Consider the following 21333-nt stretch of genomic DNA (forward strand, 5'->3'; position numbering starts at 1 on the left):
TCATATTAATTTCCAGGCATGTGCAGAAACTATAGGCCAATCATTTTAATTAAATCTGAAGTTTTAGACCATGTTTTATGGTAAGCTATTTCTATAGATGGCTTATATTACCTGTTTCAGAGGGTCATTTCATTTCAGAGTCTCTAGATATATGTATTTACCTATACCTGACACAACAGTATGTATACATATTAACAGCTAGGTTATTTGGAGTTCTCAGACTTTTCCATCATGCTTTGTAACATTAGGAGCAACTAACATGTAATTTAAAAGGCATATTCAAAAGCTTGTATTGAAAGTTGTTTCTGGATGTTTAGGAAACCAAAACCCTTTAATCCATGTTGGCAATAATAAAAAATCTAATTTTCTACTTAGGTCAGCCCTAATGGAAATGTAGAGAGAAAGGCAATCAGTGTAAAATAAACATAAAAAAGACTTGAGTGAAGGGCCTCCCCTGTGGCGCAGGGGTTAAAGTGTCAGTGCTATCAAGCTATCCCCAGTCCCTGTGGCATCAGTTGATCACTGGCCAGGGAGCTAACCAATATGCAGCAGACCTCTCCTGCCTTGCCTGCTGCTCCCCTCAGCAGTGTATTTCCGTAGATCTGCCTGTTATGCACAGTGTCTCTGGTGAATCCTCTTACCCCACCTTATCCCCCTCACCTGGCCTACACCCCAGTTCTTGTATGCATAAATAAATAAAAACAAATTTTTTAAAAAAGACATGAGTGAAAATAATTTGAAACAGGGAATATATTATAAAGAAAAGTAGAAAGTTTAGATGTGGAAAACTATAATAGTCAACATAAAAAACACACACTAAATGGGTTAAATAACGCACTGGATATAGCCAAGGAATATTTAGTGGGTAGGTCAGATTAAGGAAATTCATATAAAGAAGGGGAGGACCAAGACTAAGTCTTTTTTTCTTTTCTTTTTTAAAGATTTATTTATTTATACAAGAGCTTGGGTATAGGCCAGAGGCACGGGAGGGTGAGAGGATTCACCAGAGACAGCGTGGGGAGCAGAACAGGCAGACAGACCGAAAGCACTGCTGAGGGGAGCAGCAGCCAAGACAGAAGAGGTCTGCCGCGCCATGTGGGTATCACCCTGGTGGGCCAGGAATTGAACTCGCGCTGCAGACAACTTCACAGCACTGCGCTCAACCCGCTGCGCCACCAAGGAGGCCCCTCAGTCTTTATACCTATATTTTCTAAATATAAATATGTGCAATATCTAGATATAAATATATATGTATATCCACATATGTGTGTATACATAATTATATGAATGGAGGACTAGACGTAGAATCCAGTTAACAGGATTCTTAGAAAGTGAGAGGAAAAAATGGGGAGGAGGAAGTAATTTGAAGAAATAATAGAGGTAAACTTCCAAAAGAAATGATGAGAGATCTTTGATTAAAAAGGCCCATAGAATGCTAAAGAAAAAGGAGGAAAAGTCCTCATCTTTTCCTATTCATTGCGAGAAATTTAAAAATATCAAAGACAAGGAAAGAATTCTGAAATATGGACTATTAATATGAAGTGCTTCTTGGGAAAAGATAAAAAGGACTAAATAGAAGTGACTTCTAAGGAAGTGGTACAATATATGAAATAACTAGACTTAGAATACTGATAGCAAAATATTGGAAGTCCTGGAAATGGAGAAATTACATTTCTTGTAAATCTCCTAGATTTGATTATCAAGTAAGTTTTAGGAAATTTAACTAGCAACTTGGAAATGTATCCATAATTATCCCCCAGACACCAAATTCATAACAAGAAGTTGTATTTATATTATGCATAAAATACTATATACATGGCAAGGACCATCAGTTTCTTGTATGGTTCTTGTTTTCATGTTGCTCAGATCCTAGTTGGAAGACATTAGGTACAGAATAAACACATTAGGTACAGAATAAAGTGTCAGATAGATAGACTCATCATAGATTATTATGTTAAAATCAGGTTTGAGAGGGATTTTTTTTCACTTCATTTTCTAAAATTGAACGTAACCATTAATTTTGTGTTTTAAGTCATAGAAAACCTTTAATGAATGGCAAATTGTTTTAGTAGCTGTCATATCTAATAAGATTATATTCTTCATTTTAATTAGCAATCCCCCCACCAAACCTTCCTTTAATTTTCTTAAGCTAAAGAAACAGGAAAAAAAATTACTGTGTGAACACACGATATTTCTCATGTAAGAATATGATTGATATTAATTTAGGCGTGTCTCATCTCTTCTTAGTTGAAGTACTCCCTTTCATTAACCTGAGCACCTATATTTTTATACTTCATCTGAGCTAGTGTTTCTTGGAAAAAACACACCATTATACAAATTCACATTATTATAGAATTGTTGGGGGGAGAGGATGTCCTGAACAAATTCCACAAAGAGGTTTTATGGACTTCACCTCCACCCTAGACCAGAGAGATCCAAGACACCAAGGACTACCAATCCCATAATATCATCACCACTGAAGGGAGGATTGCTGGGAACTCTGAGGGTGGATTAAGCAGCCAGGTTTGGTGTATAACCAGTCTGGGCCTTGGGGGTCCTTCGTTTTTTTTTGTTTTTGTTTTTGTTTTTGTTTTTTTTGCTAGCCTTCAGTGTACTGTTGGGGTTCTAGCCCAGTGTAACTGGTAGGGTGCATTCACCAATTTATCTCTCTCTTTCTCCTTGAGTTATTCATTTCTTCATTTCTCTTTTTTGTAAATAAACCCTTTATTACCCCTTTTTGTGTGTACCTGCAGTTGTGACTCATTATGAGTCCATTTTAAGAGGCCAGGTGAGGACTCACAGCAGGCCAACCCATTTCACATTGGGATTGCCCTGTAACAGATTCATGATACTAACCTCAAATAACATTCAAATTGCTTTCTTAATACACTTCTCAAGGAAAATTTTATTTTTGTATGATTAATTTTTTCAAACTCTCTCTTTCCAAACCCCAGTATGTTAGATGTCTTTGATTTTTATTCCCAGGAAAAGCTTCATCTACTTATCACTAAATTCTGCAAACCTACTGGATTTTTATCTGTTCTCCTTCCTCCTCCTGTCTTGCTGGCCCAGACTTGTCCTTACCTGTACTTAGTATCTCATCCTTTTCTGCCCTCTCAGACACTTTGTCTTTTAGTTTCTCTCCTTTTTCACCATCACTTATTTTTGCCCATTTACACCAAAGTATGCTGTAGTAGCTCTTGTCTTGAAAAATCCCAAACTGTTTTAATCCCATATTTTTATCTGGGTGCTTAACCCCCTCACGCTGTTCTATTCCTGCTCATTTAAGATCTTTGTTTTGGGTGATATGTCTAAGTATGACTAGAGTCTTCTTGGAACTTCTTGTGCTCCATTATTGAGGGAATTCATGTCTTCCATCAATTCTGAATGCAGCTCTAGCTATTCTAAAATAATACTTCTTTCTCTTACTTGGAAATTTTTTGTTAGACATATTTGTACTTGTATTCTGTCCTCTTTTTTTATTTATTCATCATCTCTTTACCTCTATTAATTTATTGTTTCACCTGATTATTGATTTAAGAATTTTAGTGCATGTATTTTTCAATTTAAGGAATTCTTTATGGTTCTTTTAATCTGCTTTGTTTCTCTTTTTCTTGTTTTTAATAATTTGTAACTCATTTCTTGCATCTAAAAAGTTTTTATTTTGAAAGCCCTACCCCTAGAAAAAGGCTGTAAATAATAATATAAAGAATTTCATTTTTCTAAACCAATTGAGAATAAATTGCAGACATAGTCCCCCTTAGCACTGAGTACTTAAGTATATCTTACCAAATTGGACAGTCTTCTATACCAAATAGTAGTTCAGCTATCAAGAACAGGAAATTAACATGCCCAGGTTATGCTATCTAATCTTAAGATGCTTTTCAAGTTTTGACAGTTGTCTCAAAAATTTTGAAGCTAATTTTGGAATTGGTTTAGTTTTTCATTATTAGATTCAGATTGTTTTTTGGGTTAGGATATCATAATAGTTATCTTTCCATTATATTTTATAAGATCGCACATAATCATACTTTTCCAATGTAGTGTCTTTGTCCCTTTATAATTTGTAAGCATTTTGTGGAATTTACTGAGAAATGGGAAATGTAAATATCCCATTTGTGATTAGACTTTTCATTTATATCAATTTACAGATTTATATGATTATAATTTGTTGTTCATTGTTTTGCCACTTAAATTTTTCACAATTTAGCTAATGGGGAGGTCCCGTTATGCTAATTCTGTGTCCTTCTGATATGCCCCCCCTTTTCTTTGAATGCTTGTTTACCGTTTGGTAAAGAAGCATGTATATTAGTTTTCTCTTGTTGCCATAATAAGTTACCATTAAATTAGATATTAAAACAGCATAAATTCGTTAGCTCACAGTCAGAACACTGGATTGTGCCTGGTTTTCCATAAGGCTGAAGTCAAAGTATTGACAGCTGATCTTTACATCAGGAAACTCTGGGAACTATTCACTTCCAATCTAATTTGGGTTCTGTGCGGACTCCAGTTCATGTTAGTTGTAGAACTGAATCATCATTTTTCTGGCTTTCACTTGGAGCTCTCCCTTAAATGCTAAAGACTTTGCTGTCATCCCACATGTGTCACTGCATCTCAGAGATAGCAAAAGTGAGTTGAATTCTTTCCACATTTAGAATTTCTCTGACTTACCCCTCTGCCTCATCTCTTTTGAACTGCATATATGAAAGTGGTCCTTACATATGGCTTAGGTGTGTAGTAGGTTATACTGTCTAGATTTGTGTAATTACACTCTGATGTTTTCATGGTGTTAAATTCACTTAGCAATGTCAATCCATGCCGGTTAGTGACTTATGATTACATTCAATTGATTCAGTCAAATGATACTGAAAACATTATAATGAAATAGGAAAATACGCATGTTAATTGTAAAAGAATTAAAAAATCTATATTCAATACATAGACAAAACAAAGCTACAAACTATGTATTAAAATGTTTGAAAATACGTAAAAATGACAGCTATATTTGTGCATTTCACCCTACCTTTCCCTCTGTTTTATATTTGTAATGATAGTAATTTTATTGATAAAAGTCAAAAGAAGCAATTATAATGATCATAATTGTTCACCTCTGTGTGAAAATATAGCAGCAACATAAGAAATAGTTGATTTCTGCCTAAAGAGATTTAGGAACACCTATATTCCGTTAATTTGACCAAGAGTCTCAAAAAGAAAGCTCTTTTATTTTACTCTTTCTGAATAATGATTATGTTAATCATATTCTACATTCTAGAAAGGGAAAGCCAAGATAAAGAATATCCTTGGTCACCCAAACGATGTTTATTCCCTTTAACAATAGTGTTCCTTTTTTATATTTTAATAGTATGGATGCTTGCCATGTAGTAGGCCGTATAGTAATGATATTAATATATGCCTTGCATATATTAGGTAGCCCTAGCATCAGCACCGTGAAATTGTTGATAAAAGTCTTACTTTATAGATGGAGATGTATTATATAGTTCAGAGAGGTTAAGTTATGTGCATGAGGGAGCAGGGTTTGGACTTTCAGCCACTTTTACACCATATTAACCTCCAGGAAAGGGATGTGGGTTGGGGATAACTTATCAGGTTTAATCATTTACTTGGTTAAATATTCCTTGACCATCCCATTCATTTATTGAGATTTTTTGCTGAATAAACAACTTGATGTAGTACTGGTTTGCCCTCCCAAGCAGTTTGAAACTGCAAAAGGAGGAATTCTGGTTGGTGAACACTAACATTTTTGTCACTGGACAGGTATACTTTTGTCTTGTATTAGTAATTTTGTATATTGCATTGGGCACAGTAATAAAAGCTTAAGTCTAAACAACATTTTCTTGGTTGTGCTCACACTACATCATTCTTCTTCAGCTTACCATCTCTTTCCATGTTTCCACATCCAATGGGTATTAATCAGTGTCCTATGTCTTATTAAAACCTTTTAGCATCACTTTGGTACAGTTACTGCTCCCTCTTTCTTCAGACTCTCCTCATTATCAGTGACATTGTACTCATGGTTTTATTCTAAACTCGCTGATCTCAGTTTTCTTGACAATTTCCTATATATTACCAACTATCCTTGAAATGTTATGTGGTCTTTAGGACTTAATCCTAGGCTGACTTTTTTCTCTTTGCAAACAAAATTCCCTACTGTTCCTTCTCCATTTTACATCTCCTCAGTAAATGGCACTTCTAATCACTAGCTATAAACCTGGGAATCATTCATATATGTGTCTTTATCAAACAAAGCTTATTATCAAATGTAGATTATTCTAACTTCAGTGCACTTCAGATCAGTCTTTCTATTTAATACCACTGCCACTTTAGTTCAGAGAGAGATAATTTTTCATCTAGGTTGTGGAATAGCCTCCTAAATGATCTTCCTATTTCTACTCTTCTTTCAATTTCACTACCTGGTAGTCTTAGGGATGACCTTTTTAAAAAAGTCATACTGTTTGCCTTTGGTGGCTTCCCTTTGAGCTTAGCATCACTTCTAAATATGTCTGCATTACAAGGACCCATGAAATCTCCTTCCCCAGCCTTATCTTCCACCACTCTCTCAACTATGCTAAAGCCATATCATCTTTTCTTTTTGTTAACCTTTTAAAACAAAACAAAACAAAAAAGCTTTTTTTCCTTGTCTTTTAAATAAATTTTTCTACTTTATTCTTTCTTTAACAAAGAATAAATATTCTACTTTATTCATTTAACACCTGGCTAGCTTTTTAGATCTCAACAATGATTATTTTCAGACAGGCCTTTCCTGCACTGATTTTTTTTCTGACTTGTGGTACCTTTTTCTCTTCCATCATAGTCCTTGTCACGATTTGTAATCATGTGTTTGTTGTAATGTTTGCCTCCTTAATTAAATTGCAAATTCCCTGAGAGCAAAGATCTTTGTCTGTCTTGTTCCTTACTTTATTTCCTGCTCCTAGCACAGTTGCCTATGTTCTAATAGATACTTAATAAATATTTGATGAATGAATGGATGCATGGATGGTTGAATGAACCAGTATTTCACTACACCTCTGTATCATTTGGCATTTTTGTTTCCACTCTGTCCTAAGCAAATGAGTTTCAGGGCATTTTCTTAGAGTTTATGATTTGCAAGATTGAGTTATATTTAATTCAATGATTGTCACCTTGATTTGGATTAAAACAGCATGTAACTTGTAAAATATAGAAGTAGAGTGAAGTTTACAGAACAGTCTCAGGGGTATTATTTGTCTTGTGAAAAAAGATCTAGAGGTCTTAGTAAACTGTTCATGCTGTAACAGTCATACCTACTATTTAAAAACATTGTTTTGCACTTAAGGAATACCTGAAGCACTTCCTAATGTGATTGCTGTCTAGTAGGAAAGCCATTTTCAATACATGAAAAATGAATTAGGTTCTTTTATGAAAGTGTTTTATGAAAGGTTGATAATTATTAACTTTGTTACTAGTACTTTTTTTAAACCATCAACAGTAATATGTATCATTGGGGGAATCAGGAGGAAATGTGGGTATTCTAACTTATTATGTCTGACAAATTTGACTGCTTCCTTATAAAATACTTAAATAAGATTTCTTTTCTTACAGGTATTTATAACAGCAATGATGTAGCAGTATCATTTCCAAATGTTGTATCTGGCTCAGGATCTAGTACTCCTGTCTCCAGTTCTCATTTACCTCAACAGTCTTCTGGACATTTGCAACAAGTGGGAGGCCTCTCCCCATCAGCTGCATCATCTGCAACCCCTGCTGTTGCTACAACTCAGGTAGATTATTACAGTGCTAAGATACGTAAATGCGTTTGTCATTTTTTTATATATATTTTTTACATCATTCTTCATTTTTGTACAATGTGTGCTTTCTCCTCTCAGGTATAGTCACTGTAAAATCCCCACCACCAATTCACCCTTGTGCACCCTTGTGCTCTACCCTCCCCATTTTTGATCCCTCTCCTTCCCCCTCCCCTGCACACTATCTCTGATTTATAGTTGCCTGTTAATTTTGGTTTTTTTGTTTGTCATTTTTGAAAGTGAGTTTGATTAGAAGATGGAGAGGTGAAATAGGGTTTTCTATAGGAATTTGTAAAATACCTCAATTTGTATTGATATGTTAGTGGAAATAATGTGTATACACACACACATACATGTACACGCATGTACTTCCCCAAAGATGATAATTTAAAATTCCTAAAGTATATAATTTTTATTTATTTGGGATCTTTTATATTTTTATTTTGTACAAAGCTCTAGTAGCAAATCTCTCAGCATTTTGAGAAAATCAGTGACAAAAGTCCAATTATAAGCAACTTTGTTAAGTAGTTGTAAGTTACTGTGAACTTATGCTGTATATGTTTTTTATTTCTATTGTATAGGCCTTTAGAATGAATATCTGTGTGAGTTTGTACATATGTACTATATATGACTGTTTTCTGTAAACTAGTATATTAAAACACAGTGTTGGGTTTTTTTTAAGTATATAATGGTGCAACGCAAACAATCATTATAATTTTGTCAAGTAATAGAATAAACAACAGGTAGTTCAGTACAGAAAATCAGTGGTATAATTTGTTGTATCATGTTTAAAAATGAAAGTTAGCTATTTGAACCTCTCAACTTGAATATAAAGGGAATTTGAGAAGTTTGGGGAAAGTTTTTCTTTAGCCTTAGTGAGGTAGCAGTACTAGCAGGAGTTTGGGGTTAGACAGGTGAAAGGATAGATAAGAGCATGGAACTTAAGAATATATTTTGTCTCTTAATTAAATGTAACTATATGCTGTTGGTAGCTTTATATCCTTGGACAGAGTTTTAACTGAACATTTTCTTTTTTCTTTTTTTTTTTTTTAAATAATAAATTTTATTTTTATATTCTCCATACAATTGCAACCCCCCCATGCTGACCCCAGTCCCTCCCCTCCCGCCCCCCACCCCCCAAAAAGTGTCTCTGGTTCATAGTTTTTTGTTGATTTTGATTTTCACTTTCTTATAGTTATTCATTTTCCTGGTCCCTTATTTAAGTTTTCTAGATTCCTGCTATGAGTGAGACCATCCGGTATTTTTCTTTTTCTTTTTGGTTTATTTCGCTGAGCATGATCCCTTCCAGTGCCATCCATGTTGCTGCAAATTGCATGTGTTTATCTTTTTTGAATGCTGGGTAATATTCCATGGTGTATATGTACCACATCTTCTTGATCCAGTCATCTATTTTTGGGCATTTGGGTTGTTTCCAAAGCTTAGCTATTGTAAATAGTGCTGCTATAAACATAGGGGTGCAGGTGCTCTTTGGAATTGATGTTTCTGTGTCCTTTGGGTAAATACCTAGGAGTGGAATTGCTGGATCATATGGAAGCTCTATGTTTAGTAGGTCCTCAACTGAACATTTTCAACGTGCATTTTCCTTTTCTTTTTTTAAAGAAAGTCTGTTTTACTCTCTGGTTAATTCCAGGCTGAATTAAGCAAAAATCTCATTTCTTCTCATTCATTATGTTTGTGGTTTTGGAGGTTGACATTAGGGAGGTGGATGGGGAAGTGGTGGTGAAGAGAAACTTATAGCTCGAAGGAAAATTCCACTCAACATATGACTCAACTGAAGAACAAAGAAATCATAGTTTCAAGTTATCCAGGATTCACTCCAATTAAAATCCTTAACTATTTATCATCTTTATATGTCAGTGAGGTGGGTCCTTATAAATATGATCATCCAGTTAGACTCAAATGCTACATGCTGAGACAGCTGCATCTATGTTTCTGTCTAGCAATAAATGCTTTCTGTCTTTAAGCTGAAACTTACTTATTCTGACCTCTCTGGTGCCCCCGTAGCAACCATCAGTCTCCAGGCAACTGAGGCACAGTGACCGCCTCATTGTATTAAGTACTGAACTACTTCACTATAGCTGCCTGAGACATTGGTATTGAATATGCAAAATGTAAATCTTCTAAATGTTGTACAAGGGAAAGGTTACCCAGACACTTAGAATAGACTATTTAGATAGGAATCTTAATATGATGTGCTTGATATTTTCTTTTCAGAATAACAAGTTTGTTTCTGTTTAACTTTCACATAAAATTGTGCTTGTTTTCTAATCATGTAATTCATTGTGTTTAGATAATTATAAGGATATATAAGTAAGCCCTTTTTATTTAGGGTTTCTTTTATAGGTAGTTGATTTAAAATGAACAGCGCTAAAAGTGGGTAAATTAAAATAATAATTATTAAAAAATTTAGTTATAGAAGTTTTGTTATAATTATTAGGGAAATCATCACACCAACAAGCAAATACTTTAAAAAATATAAATCAGAGAATAGCAAGTTTAAATTTGAATAATATTTTTGCCTGCTCTTCACACCCTGCCCCATCCCCCCAATAACAATAGCAAACTTAAAGTAGTTTTTAGTGTGACTGGCTTAGTGCCAACAAGCTAAAAATCCAGAGGTCGTTTTTGATCTTTCTGGTCTTCATTTTAAATAAGATGAACAGTCTTCTTCTTTTTGTTTTTTTTTTTTTTTTTAAGTATTTATTTATTTATTTATACAAGCACTGGGTACAGTCAGAAGCACGGCAAGAGGGCGAGAGAATTCATCAGAGCCAGAGCTGGGAACAGAACAGGCAGATGGATGAAGTACACTGCTGAGGGGAGCAGCGGGCAGCAGGAGAGGTCTGCGCGCCATGTGGGACACTCGCCGGTGGCGGGGGATCAAACTGCCCTGCAGAGGCTGTGGGCAGCTTTGCAGACCAGTGCTCAACCGCTGCACCACCAGGGGAGGCCCTAGACAATCTTCTTGTTTGGCTTATTTGCTGTCTTAAGAATTTTCCTCTGCAAAATGGTCAGGGTAGTAAGATCACAGAACTAATAGAAATTAAAAACTGAGCTAATAGCTTATTTTTGTCTTAAAAGGGTAGAAAAATAGACATTTATAAAATTGTAGGGAGGAAAAAATCTGGCACATAGCAGCCCTAATTTGAAAAATTCTTTCAAAAAATGTTTCATAACCCACTTTTCTATTGAGTTAAATTTTTGTTTTATATACTTGTTTTTGAGGTAATTGTTTTTTCATCAATATTAGCAAAATACAGACAATTATAGTTCTTAATATTACTGGAAGATAGAACCACTGTACATGTGACTTTTTCTTTTGTTAATGGTGTGACTTGTATCGTGAATATAGGTATAAGTTAGTTTCTGTGTTGTGCCATTAATTTTTCATTTTGTCTTTCAATTTCCACTCTCTTTACCAGTTCCACATTCATTCTGTTCTGTCTTTGGAAGAATTACTCCTTTGACAGAAGGATTTAATACTGAGTGTAATGAAAAAGGAGTGCGTTTTAATACATTTTGCATTCTGAGTTTTGCTTTGGATGTAGTCTTCGAGTAGATAATCTTTTTTCCTTCTTTACTTGGAGTTACTATTACAAAAATGATGTTTGTTTAAAATAATTTAAAGAAACTGACATTTAGTTAATGCAAACATTTAAGTGCTTTAAAGGTGGTAATTTGTGACTAATGTTTTACAGATTTCTATGAGACTTAGTCAACTTTGAATGTTTTGTTTTTCAATATCATAACATTTTATGTGTGTATTGTGGAGTTGTCATAGATGTAGTTTTTGATGTCCTTTCTGATGATGTTAGGTATGACTCTTTCATTATGTTTGAGAAAAGTTTCCCAGGCAGATTCGCCTGACCTCAGGAAATCTTTGACTTGGTTTATCAGAGTAAAAGTTTCATCTGTTTGAAATAATTTCATAATGAAGTGCACCTTTTTGGAACTTAACATTTGGAGTAAAATAAGTTTTTATAAGTGATTTGTAACATTTCTTGCTATTAGATGATGAAAAGGAAACTGTAACTACTCAGAATCTCATTTTCTTTCAAGTGGAGGGACTAAGCTAAGTTTGGAATTAAGGCAGTCTGAGTCCTGAGCCTGCTCTGGTTTACTAATCATTACCATAAAATGAACTCCTAAATTATGTGTCTCTACGTCAAGAGCTATCTCTTTGAAAAAACCTTGTGAGGAATTTTACTGTGTCTGTGTGACACAATGAAAAGTAATAGAATTTTCAGTCAGAAATCCTTGGTTCTAGGAGGTTTGCTGTTCACTAGTATGACCTTGAGAAGGTCTTTCAAATTAGTGGGCAACAATTTTTTCACATATAAAATTGAATACTTTAAATATCTCCTCTGCCTGCTATACAAGTATGTTATGACATCCAAATGAGAATAAGTATTCTGCAGACCATAAAGTATTTTAGAATTAATGGTTGTTACACTGATGTTACAATTATTATAGGACATTATTTCAACTGTTACAGAAACCACCCAATTAACAGTGAGAAGATCTGTACAGAAGCACTTCCTTTACTAAAAATAGTATTACAGTTTTCTGTTAAAACTCAAAATTCCATGTTAACATAGATACAAGAATTTAGCCACTTTAAGTTCAGCTGTTGAATAAGGTAGTTTCCAGTTTTTAAATTATTTCACAGCCCAGGGACATAATTCCTCCTTCTGTCTCCACCGCCCCCAAGATAGGTGATATATTGATTAGGTACTAACTAGCTAGGAAACCTCCTTAGAATTGCTTGGTTATTCTGTACAGTCCTGTTGTCCAGTCATTAGTGTTCAGTGATGGTTTAACTACAATTTAATCCCTCCCACTACTTTATAGAAACTCAATTGTAGGGCATTTCAGCATTAGCCTAAACAATGGTTTTGAATATGTTAAGCTCTTAACAATTAGAGAGCAAGTCTGGGGCATTGAATAATGTGGAATGATGCAATTGAACCTGACAGCTTTAACAGTCAGCCTACTCATGGGACCTGAAAGTTGTTCACACTTGGTTTCATCTCTCATCACATGCTGGGTATTAAAGCCTTACTGGTGGTAGGTTACACAGAGATGTGGTCTGTTATAAGAATATGTTTCATAGTGCAAAGTTTGAATTAAATCAGAGAACATATGAAACTTTACGTTGTTCTTTAGTTTTTCCTGGAAATTTTTCTAGTCAAAAAAAATTGTTTTTGTAAATTCCAAAATACATAAGTTGTCATTAAGTTACTTGAATTCTTACATTATATTTGCAGTATTTTTATGTTATTGAAGAATGTACAGATTAAAATATTGTACAAGAAATTATGCTATCATTTTTCTTAGAAATATGTTCTAATTTTTGTCATAGAGCCAGATTATGAGAATATAATTAGTGAATTATATTCTAATGAAGTTAATGGAGAAGATAGAAGCCATAATAACTTGTGGGGGAAAAAATTTAAATAAGCTCAATTGGAGTGCTTACCATATGCTTAACATTCTTCTAAGCACTTTACATATATTAACTCATTTAGTTCTCACAATATTCTTATGAATGTAGGTACTATTATTATCTCCATATTTTCAGATGAAAATTGAAGACAGGGTTTAGTACCTTGCCTAAGGTAAGACAGCTTGGTCTGTGGTAGATACAGTGATGTCCAGGGTTTCCCCCCCTAATATACATATTAGGGCAAAATGTGTATATACACACACACATATATACATATGAAGTAGGAATTTAAAAAATAAGGCCCAATTCAGTGAGTCTGACAAGAGTTTGGAAGAATATTTTTGTATTGTGTCAGGGTTGAAAAGCTTGAAGAAACTACTATGTTTTAGAGTTTGAGTCATTTGACTTTTTTTTTTTTTTTTTTTTTTTTTTTTTTTTTTGTGGGACCCTTGCCAGGGGCCAGGGAACGAACTGCGTTGCAGAGGCTGCGGGCAGCCTCGCAGCCCAGCGCTCAACTGCTGCGCCACCAGGGTAGGCCCTGAGTCATTTGACTTTTAATATTTATTGACAGGTTAACAGCATTTAAAAAAATGCTTGCTATAACATCTTCCTTTGTAACTGAAGTATAAAGTTTCATATTCATCTCTAGATGATGTATTGCTATGATACTTTCAATGTGAAAATTTTATATTATAGGTGCTACTCTGTCAAACCTAAGGGTTTTTTTTTTAATTCTTTATTATTCTGCCTTTATCAGCATTAGGGAGGGAAGAATATTATGAAAACTATACCACTTTTAATTCTGATACTCAGTAGACTTAACATGACCCCACGCTTCACCCCCCACCCCACTCCCTTAACTAACTTCTTTAGAATGAGCTGAGAGCCTAGGAATTAGGTATGGTTACTTTATAACTAGAGCTCATTTAAAGCTTTTCTGTGGTCATCAGCAGACACATGAAATATAAAGAGACGAACTACTCTTGTTACAGGGCAGGGAGAGGGCCACCCCAGACCCCGCAAACCTGCCTGCTCTAAATAGGTTCTGCCATCTGTCACATCAACACAAAATATGTGAGACTTTATTGAAAAGGAACTTTAATACAAGTAGTAAACAATACAGGAAAGGCAAAGAATATAGTTTCTAAATCAAGCACCCAAAGTTACCCATCCCCTCGTAGGTAAAATTCCACCCAAGCAGGATTGGCCCAGAGCAAGGCCACAAAGCCTGACACATGTCTAAAGCAACTTCCAGTGGGGACCCATAGAGAAGGGTCAGAAACAACCAGACAAATCTGGAAGGAAAAGAGCAAAATCAAAACCAAGATAAAAGCTGCCATTGTTAACCTCCCCACGGGTCTCTCACCCACATCTGTTTCAGGACCAAAAAGCAAGTGCTGTTTCTTCAAATGTCTCTTTGCTCCACGTGCCTCCTCCAGGTCTCCTTCTGGCTCTCCATCCTGCTTCCTTCCTTCCTTTGTCCTTTCTCCAGCTTTTCTTTTCCTCTCTTTAGCTCCATCCTCCTTTGGGTGGGGCAGGGAACCTGGAACTTCCCCTTTTCATGGGGACCACCCTGTTATACTCTTAATGTGGGAAATTGCAAGCCAAAATATAATTTTAATCTTAATATTTTAATGTGGTATATCAGTCTGCTTAGGAAACAATATTTCTTTGATTTAAGTTGGGATACTGCCTTGGTAGAAACTTTCGTATCTTAGAAAGAGAAATCTGGAAGATGTTAAGATGTTTAACACAATAAATTAAATTTGCTAAGGGCATTCTTTGACTTGGGCACACAAAGCATATTGTTTCAAAGAGACTTAGGTTTACCTTAACAATTACTCAGATGTATTATCATGGATACACATGCGGTAGATATCAGGGAATCTTCACTCAGCCTCCCCTCGTGTTAACAAGTCATTGGATATCTGTGCACAACAGCCGCTCTCTTTCCAAGAGCAAGAGAACATGTAAGTGTCATTGGGTTAGATATTTACCTCTCCCCAAAATGCCAGTCTTTTTGTTAGGTCTTCTGAAGCAGTTTTAAGGTGCTTTAGTAATTTGCTTTCAATCTATCTCTAACCTTGTTCTAGGTTTCTTTTCTATAAAAGCTTTCAATGCCGGGCCTCCCCTGGTGGCACAGTGGTTGAGCGCTGGGCTGCGAAGCTGCCCACAGTCTCTGCAGCACCGGTTCGTTCCCCGGCCTCAGGCTAGTGTCCCACACCAAAAAAAAAAAAAGCTTTCAGTGCCCTTTATACTTTATACTTCAACAGAACAGACAGATTGGCTGAAATACACTGCTGAGGGGAGGAGCGGGTGAGACAGGAGAGGTCTGCCGCGCCATGTGGGTTGCTCCCTGGCCGGCCAGGGTAGAACTCATGCTGCAGTGGCTGCAGATAGCTTCATAGGTTGCATAGCTTCATAGGTTGCGTCTTAACCCCTTGCGCCACCAGGGAGGCCCCAATGCAGTGATTTTTTTTTAATATTTATTTATGTGTACAAGAACTGGGGTACAGGCCAGAGGTGTGTGTGTGGGGGGGGTGAGAGCATTCACCAGAGACAGAGTGGGGAACAGAACAGGCAGATGGACCAATGTACACTGCTAAGGGGAGCAGTGGGGAAAGGCAGGAGAGGTCTGCTGTGCCATGTGGGTAGCCCCCTTACTGGGGATTAAACTCGTGCTGCAGTGGCTGCAGATTGCTTCATAGGTTGTGTCTTAACCTTGTGCCACCAGTGAGGCCCAAGGCAGTAATTTTTTTAAAGCAGACAACTACCAGATAATTTTTATCCTTTCAGAAAATTGGGAAATTAGTCTTTCAGGTTAAGACTATATTCCATTTTAGTCTATTACTATTAATTTTATTTTTTGCCTGCCATTTTTATAAAGTATATACTTTCTGGCTTTGGAATTGCGCTAAAAAAAGATTTATCCTCTCCCTAATGATAGTCTTTATGCAAGTAAATTATTATCCTGTATTACTTTGTATTTCATCTTTTAGTATACTGGCCCAAAAATGTATGATAAGGAAAGTAAGATAATGTGGAGGCCACAGAAGCTAAATGCAGCCTGTGCAGCGCCGGTTCGTTCCCTGGCTGCCGGCGAGGGTCCACTTATATATATATATAAGCCTTGATAGAAGAGACCTTTCCAGGAAAATGTGTGTATATCTTAATAAAGTCTTTTAATTCTTATCAAAATACTAAGGCAGCTCTTAAAAACTGTCAGTTGAAACTGAAAAAAAGGAGACTGGTTGGGATAATAGTTACAATTCAGCCAATCAATGAATGCATGAAAAAGGACAGTCATAACACTAAGAATGTTTACTTACTTTGTGTTCTTTCAGTGCCACCCCTCCAACAATCTGTAACATACTCTTGCTCATATTTTTCTTTGCTCTGTTACTGTCAGCTCTTACTTTTTGCTGCCAACAAAAAGTCTCAACATTACTTTTTCTTCTTTCTAATTATTTTTCCACTTCTAATCAGTTATATACTTAGTTGATCCTTTTAGAATTATGTCTAGAATAAGTAAATAAAGTGTTCAGGGTATTTATAAGTATAGGTACCAAGATTTAGCACACGGAACTTATAACATCTGGTTTTTCTGTATGTCCGGATTTTTTTTTTCTTTATGGGTAGCCAAGATTCCCAAGTAGTTGAGAGGTAAAACAATATTACTGTATTACTGTATTTCTGTTACTAATTGTATATTTTATGTTTGCTATACCTATCTTTAATAAGAGGGAAAATGAAACCCAGATATTGACAGATTGAATTTAGGCATTATAGTCTGAACTATGAAGTAAATACAGCTTGAAACACTGGAAATCAAGGACAGGAATCTGCATTACAAAGACGATTTCTGTGAATTATAAGGTTGAATTTTCATATTTCGTAAGTTGGCTAAAGGCCAGATATAATGCAGGATATGAGTCTTTCCAGAAACAGTTTATTCTCTGTAATATTTTGCTAGTTGTAACTACTGTGTCATTTTGGTCTCTTATGTGCAGTCACACATGTCATAATGTCCCACATCTTTGGTACTGCTGTTATTCAGCTTCTTTATATTAGAAAGCTATACTTCTTTGAAATTATTTTCTAGAATTTTGTTCTGAAATAAATGCATAAGGATTTCTTTTTATTAAAGCTTAAGTTTGATTTCATTCACCAAAAAATGTCTACTTTAGAATTTGTGGTTTTGTTAAATCTGAAAAGTATTTCAGGTTAGTAACAGTCTTCTGTGAGTAACAGCCTTTTGTGTACAAGAGATTTGGTTCCAAAATGCCACATTTTAAGGTTATAATATTCTTGGAAAGTGGGAAAGTATTCACATCAAAGAAGGATTTTTATTACATTGGATTATGCAGGACTTTGGATGGACTCCTTAACTTCATCTGTTCAAGAGTTCATTTTTGCTTGTTTGGCACAAGTCCCGGTAGAGGCCTTCAGAATTGTGGTTAGCAACATGAATGAATTACAAACTTTGGACCAGTTCTTCAGTTAGTACAACTGGCATCCTGCCAAAAAGACAGTGCCTTATATGGGGTCAGGGCAAAGCCGTGATTTGTTGAGCTCTGCATTGTATAGAAAACATACTTGTGATGCCTGTTTGCTTTCTTTTAAAATAAAAACAAAACAAAATAGAAAAAGCAGGCTAGCAGGCTTCCAAGTCTATCAAAATAGAAAATAACAAAAATAGTATGCAGGAATTACTAATCACAGAGTAAAGCTAGTCATCAAAATACGGCTCCGTATACTTAAAATACTAGAAGTTGAACCCTTTGACCTCCCTAGCCAACCTGTGATATAAGAGACTGATGCATTTGTTAGACATTTGTTGTCTACCTGTCCATATTATGTAAGTGGTCTAGTAAGATTAAATAATTAGTCATATGTTCACATGGTTACTGTGATGCTAGATTTTGGCATTGACTAAATAAATGCTTGAAATTAAAGCAGAAATAGTTGACTCTTGACTATGCCAGTCTCCCTTTTTAAAGAAAAGCTGGGGTTGTATAACTTCAAAAACTAAATGTTGGAATAGTGAAGTAAGAATGAAATTTGTTCTTCAGAAAGTCAGCAAATTTTACATATATTTTTAGGTTGGAGAAAATAGTTACTAGGCCTGTTAGGAAGAAAAATACAAACATATTTTCAAATATAACTCATTCATCTTTCTAATTCTTTTTATTTAGGCAAATACCCTATCTGGATCTTCTCTTAGTCAGGCACCATCTCATATTTATGGCAATAGATTAAATCCAAATTCATCAATGGCAGCTCTTATAGCTCAGTCTGAAAACAATCAAACAGGTAAGTTTTTAGGAGTTTTTAAACTATCAAATTCTCTTTCTTTCCTCCACTGCTATATTTTCCCCGTTGACTCATTTTATTTGAAATGTCTAGAGGTGTGATTAATATAGGACTTTATTTTTTTAACCAGAGGATCATAGTTGGAAGTAAATAGTATGCTGTGCTACAAAACAGTGATGTGCTTTTTTTTTTTTTTTTACTGTCTGAAATGTAAATGTTTAAGCAAAGCCATCAGCAGGCAGGAATGCAACAATGTCTCCTGTGACTTTTGTGATTGATGTGTTCAGTTCTCAGTTCTATGCAGTAACATAACACTTGGCTTTTCTGTGAATAGCCTAAACCTTTATTTGCATAATTCATGAAATTGCATTACACAAACTTGGTTTTTAAAAATCCTGTTAGAGAATTTCTACAGTGTTTAGTAATCCTGTGAATTTTCACCAGTTGACATTTTGTAGCATTTGCCTCTTCTACTGTTTTAATGAGCCACTGGATTTGCTTGTTTCATTCCATCCTTAAGGATTTGTTGACATGTCCAAGTAGTCATGCCTGTTTGGGGGAAGGGAATGGGTTTAACAGTTCACCAAGAATGGATCAGTCATGTCTTTACCCTTTTAGGGTCAAAGGTTACATGACTCAGAAAAAGCGGCGAACAACCTTGAAAGAGGCCAGATAGAGTAATTTATCAGGAAATAACTGTAGGGCAAATACTAGTTACTTTTCCGGCAGAGCTATTTGAAATATTTCTAAGAGTTTAATTTTTTTTTTAATACAGAATTCTGTATTCCTACTTGTTTTTGTCAGTTTGGATATTTGTGTTGTGTAAATATTCTTGGTCAGAGGATCCATGTAGTGTATATAATTTTACTCTTGGCATATGATTCTATGTAATATATTATGTACGTTATGACTTGTCTTGGGATGCAAAGTGTTAAAAAAATACAAAGCATAAGGATTTGCTGTGATAAGCATACAGATTAGCTGTCCACAGCTGTGATTCATTACTTTAACCGTAGAAATTAAAAGTGGCTGAGGGGAGGGTACTGCAAATGCAAACCACGCTTCTGTGCTGTAAAATTGAAAGGAATGAAAGAACAGAACATAATCCATGGCCTTCTACACCCACAAAAACGTGTAGGGACAACGCCTTACATGCCACAGTTCAGCAGTTCTAAACTAGCAACTGCAGAGATAGTGGTAAAGGTTTATGTATGTTTTAGGAAAAATCAGGGCAAGAGCTTAAGGCTTTTTATCTAGTGAGAGTTTATCAGCTATGAAATATTTACACTACAGATCAAGATCTTGGAGACAATAGCCGCAGCCTTGTTGGTCGAGGAAGCTCACCCCGAGGAAGTCTTTCACCACGGTAAGTGTTATTTACACTGTAAAGTATAGGCAAAGGAAACATTCTGAGATTTGGAAACTTCTTTATCTCATATCATCAGAGTGTACTTTCTAAGACTATGAAAGAGAGCATTCTGGTGATAAGCATATCTAGACAGTCAAGCAGAATGATTCTAAATTAATTTGAATATTAATAAAAACACATGCATTTCTAAACTTTTTAAGATACTCCTTTTCTCAGATTTCCAGTCAATTTTCGTGTTTGCTTACCATTTATATATTTACTTGATAGTACTATTAATGTAATATTTTAGGTAATTATATTTGATCAACTATAGTCTTTAAATCTCTTAAATTTATGAAATAAGTCTTTCAACTTTGGTTTCAGTTTTAGTTACCATGTGGGTGATGCACTTAACCCTTTAGTATCTAGGTACTAATTCAGTAAATGAAATTCTTATGGCACATCTCTAAAATTTCTCTAGTTTTTAAAATTATTTGAGTCAAAGTATAGTAGATGCATTACATTCTTTTGTGAAATTGGATATTATGTGAAAAAATATGGGTCCATTATTTACTATATAATGTAGGTGAGGTTATGGAATGGTATTTTCCTGTTAGCTGGATACTCTTAACTCAGTTATGCTGAAAAAAATTAATTTTCCTTGAGCACAAGTCTTCTTTTCTCACTTGGAGGGATGTTAATAGAAAATATCATCACAGTTTATGAAACACATTGGAACTTTACACTATGGCTGTCTTTTCATTAATTTTATTCCACTGTCAACTTCTATACTTTCTTCCAGGCAGGAGAAAAATAAGCCCATTCAACTATGGGAAGTTAAAATTTTTCCCACTGTGGTAATTAAAAGTTTTTAAAAATTTAAATTTTTTTTTATGTAATAACTACCTTGAAATCAGTGTTGCTGATTTGGGGAATGTCTTTTAAGGAACATCTTTTTCATAAGTGAGAGTAGTTCTGTTATAGGACAGGGAGAGGGTCAGCCCAAACCCTGCAAACCTGCCTATTCTACATGGGTTCTGCCATCCGCCGCATCAACACAAAACATATAAGACTTTAATGGGAAGGAACTTTAATAAAACTAGGAAACAATACAGGTAAGGCAAAGAGTCTAGTTTCTAAATGAAGCACCCAAAGTTACCCATCCCCTCGTGGGTAAAAGTCCATCCATATGGGATCGGCCCAGAACAAGGCCCCAAAGTCTACCACAAGTCTAAAACATCTTCCAGTGGGGACCCACAGAAAAGGGTCACAAACAACTGGACAAGCCCGGAAGGAAAAGAGCAAAATCAACATCCAGATAAAAGCTGCCATGGTCACCTCCCCACGGGTCTCACCCACATCTGTGTCACCCAGTCCACGACCAAAAGACAAGCGCAGTTTCT

At 35.4% G+C, this 21333-nt stretch overlaps 1 protein-coding gene across 9 annotated transcripts in view; it reads left to right on the forward strand.

The window, feature by feature from the left end:
• MLLT10 (MLLT10 histone lysine methyltransferase DOT1L cofactor) overlaps positions 1-21333 on the forward strand; it is a 200228-nt gene that overhangs the window by 161042 nt on the left and 17853 nt on the right. For all 9 annotated transcript variants that reach the window (XM_037510692.2, XM_054695130.1, XM_054695131.1 and 6 more), the window contains 3 exons: positions 7600-7778; positions 18465-18582; positions 19876-19948. In XM_037510692.2, the coding sequence (XP_037366589.1) occupies positions 7600-7778; positions 18465-18582; positions 19876-19948 (370 nt within the window). The remainder of the gene's footprint in view (positions 1-7599; positions 7779-18464; positions 18583-19875; positions 19949-21333) is intronic.

This window comes from Talpa occidentalis, unplaced genomic scaffold (assembly GCF_014898055.3).
Source record: "Talpa occidentalis isolate TD23 unplaced genomic scaffold, MPIMG_talOcc4v2.1 talOcc4.14, whole genome shotgun sequence".
NCBI lineage: Eukaryota > Metazoa > Chordata > Mammalia > Eulipotyphla > Talpidae > Talpa > Talpa occidentalis.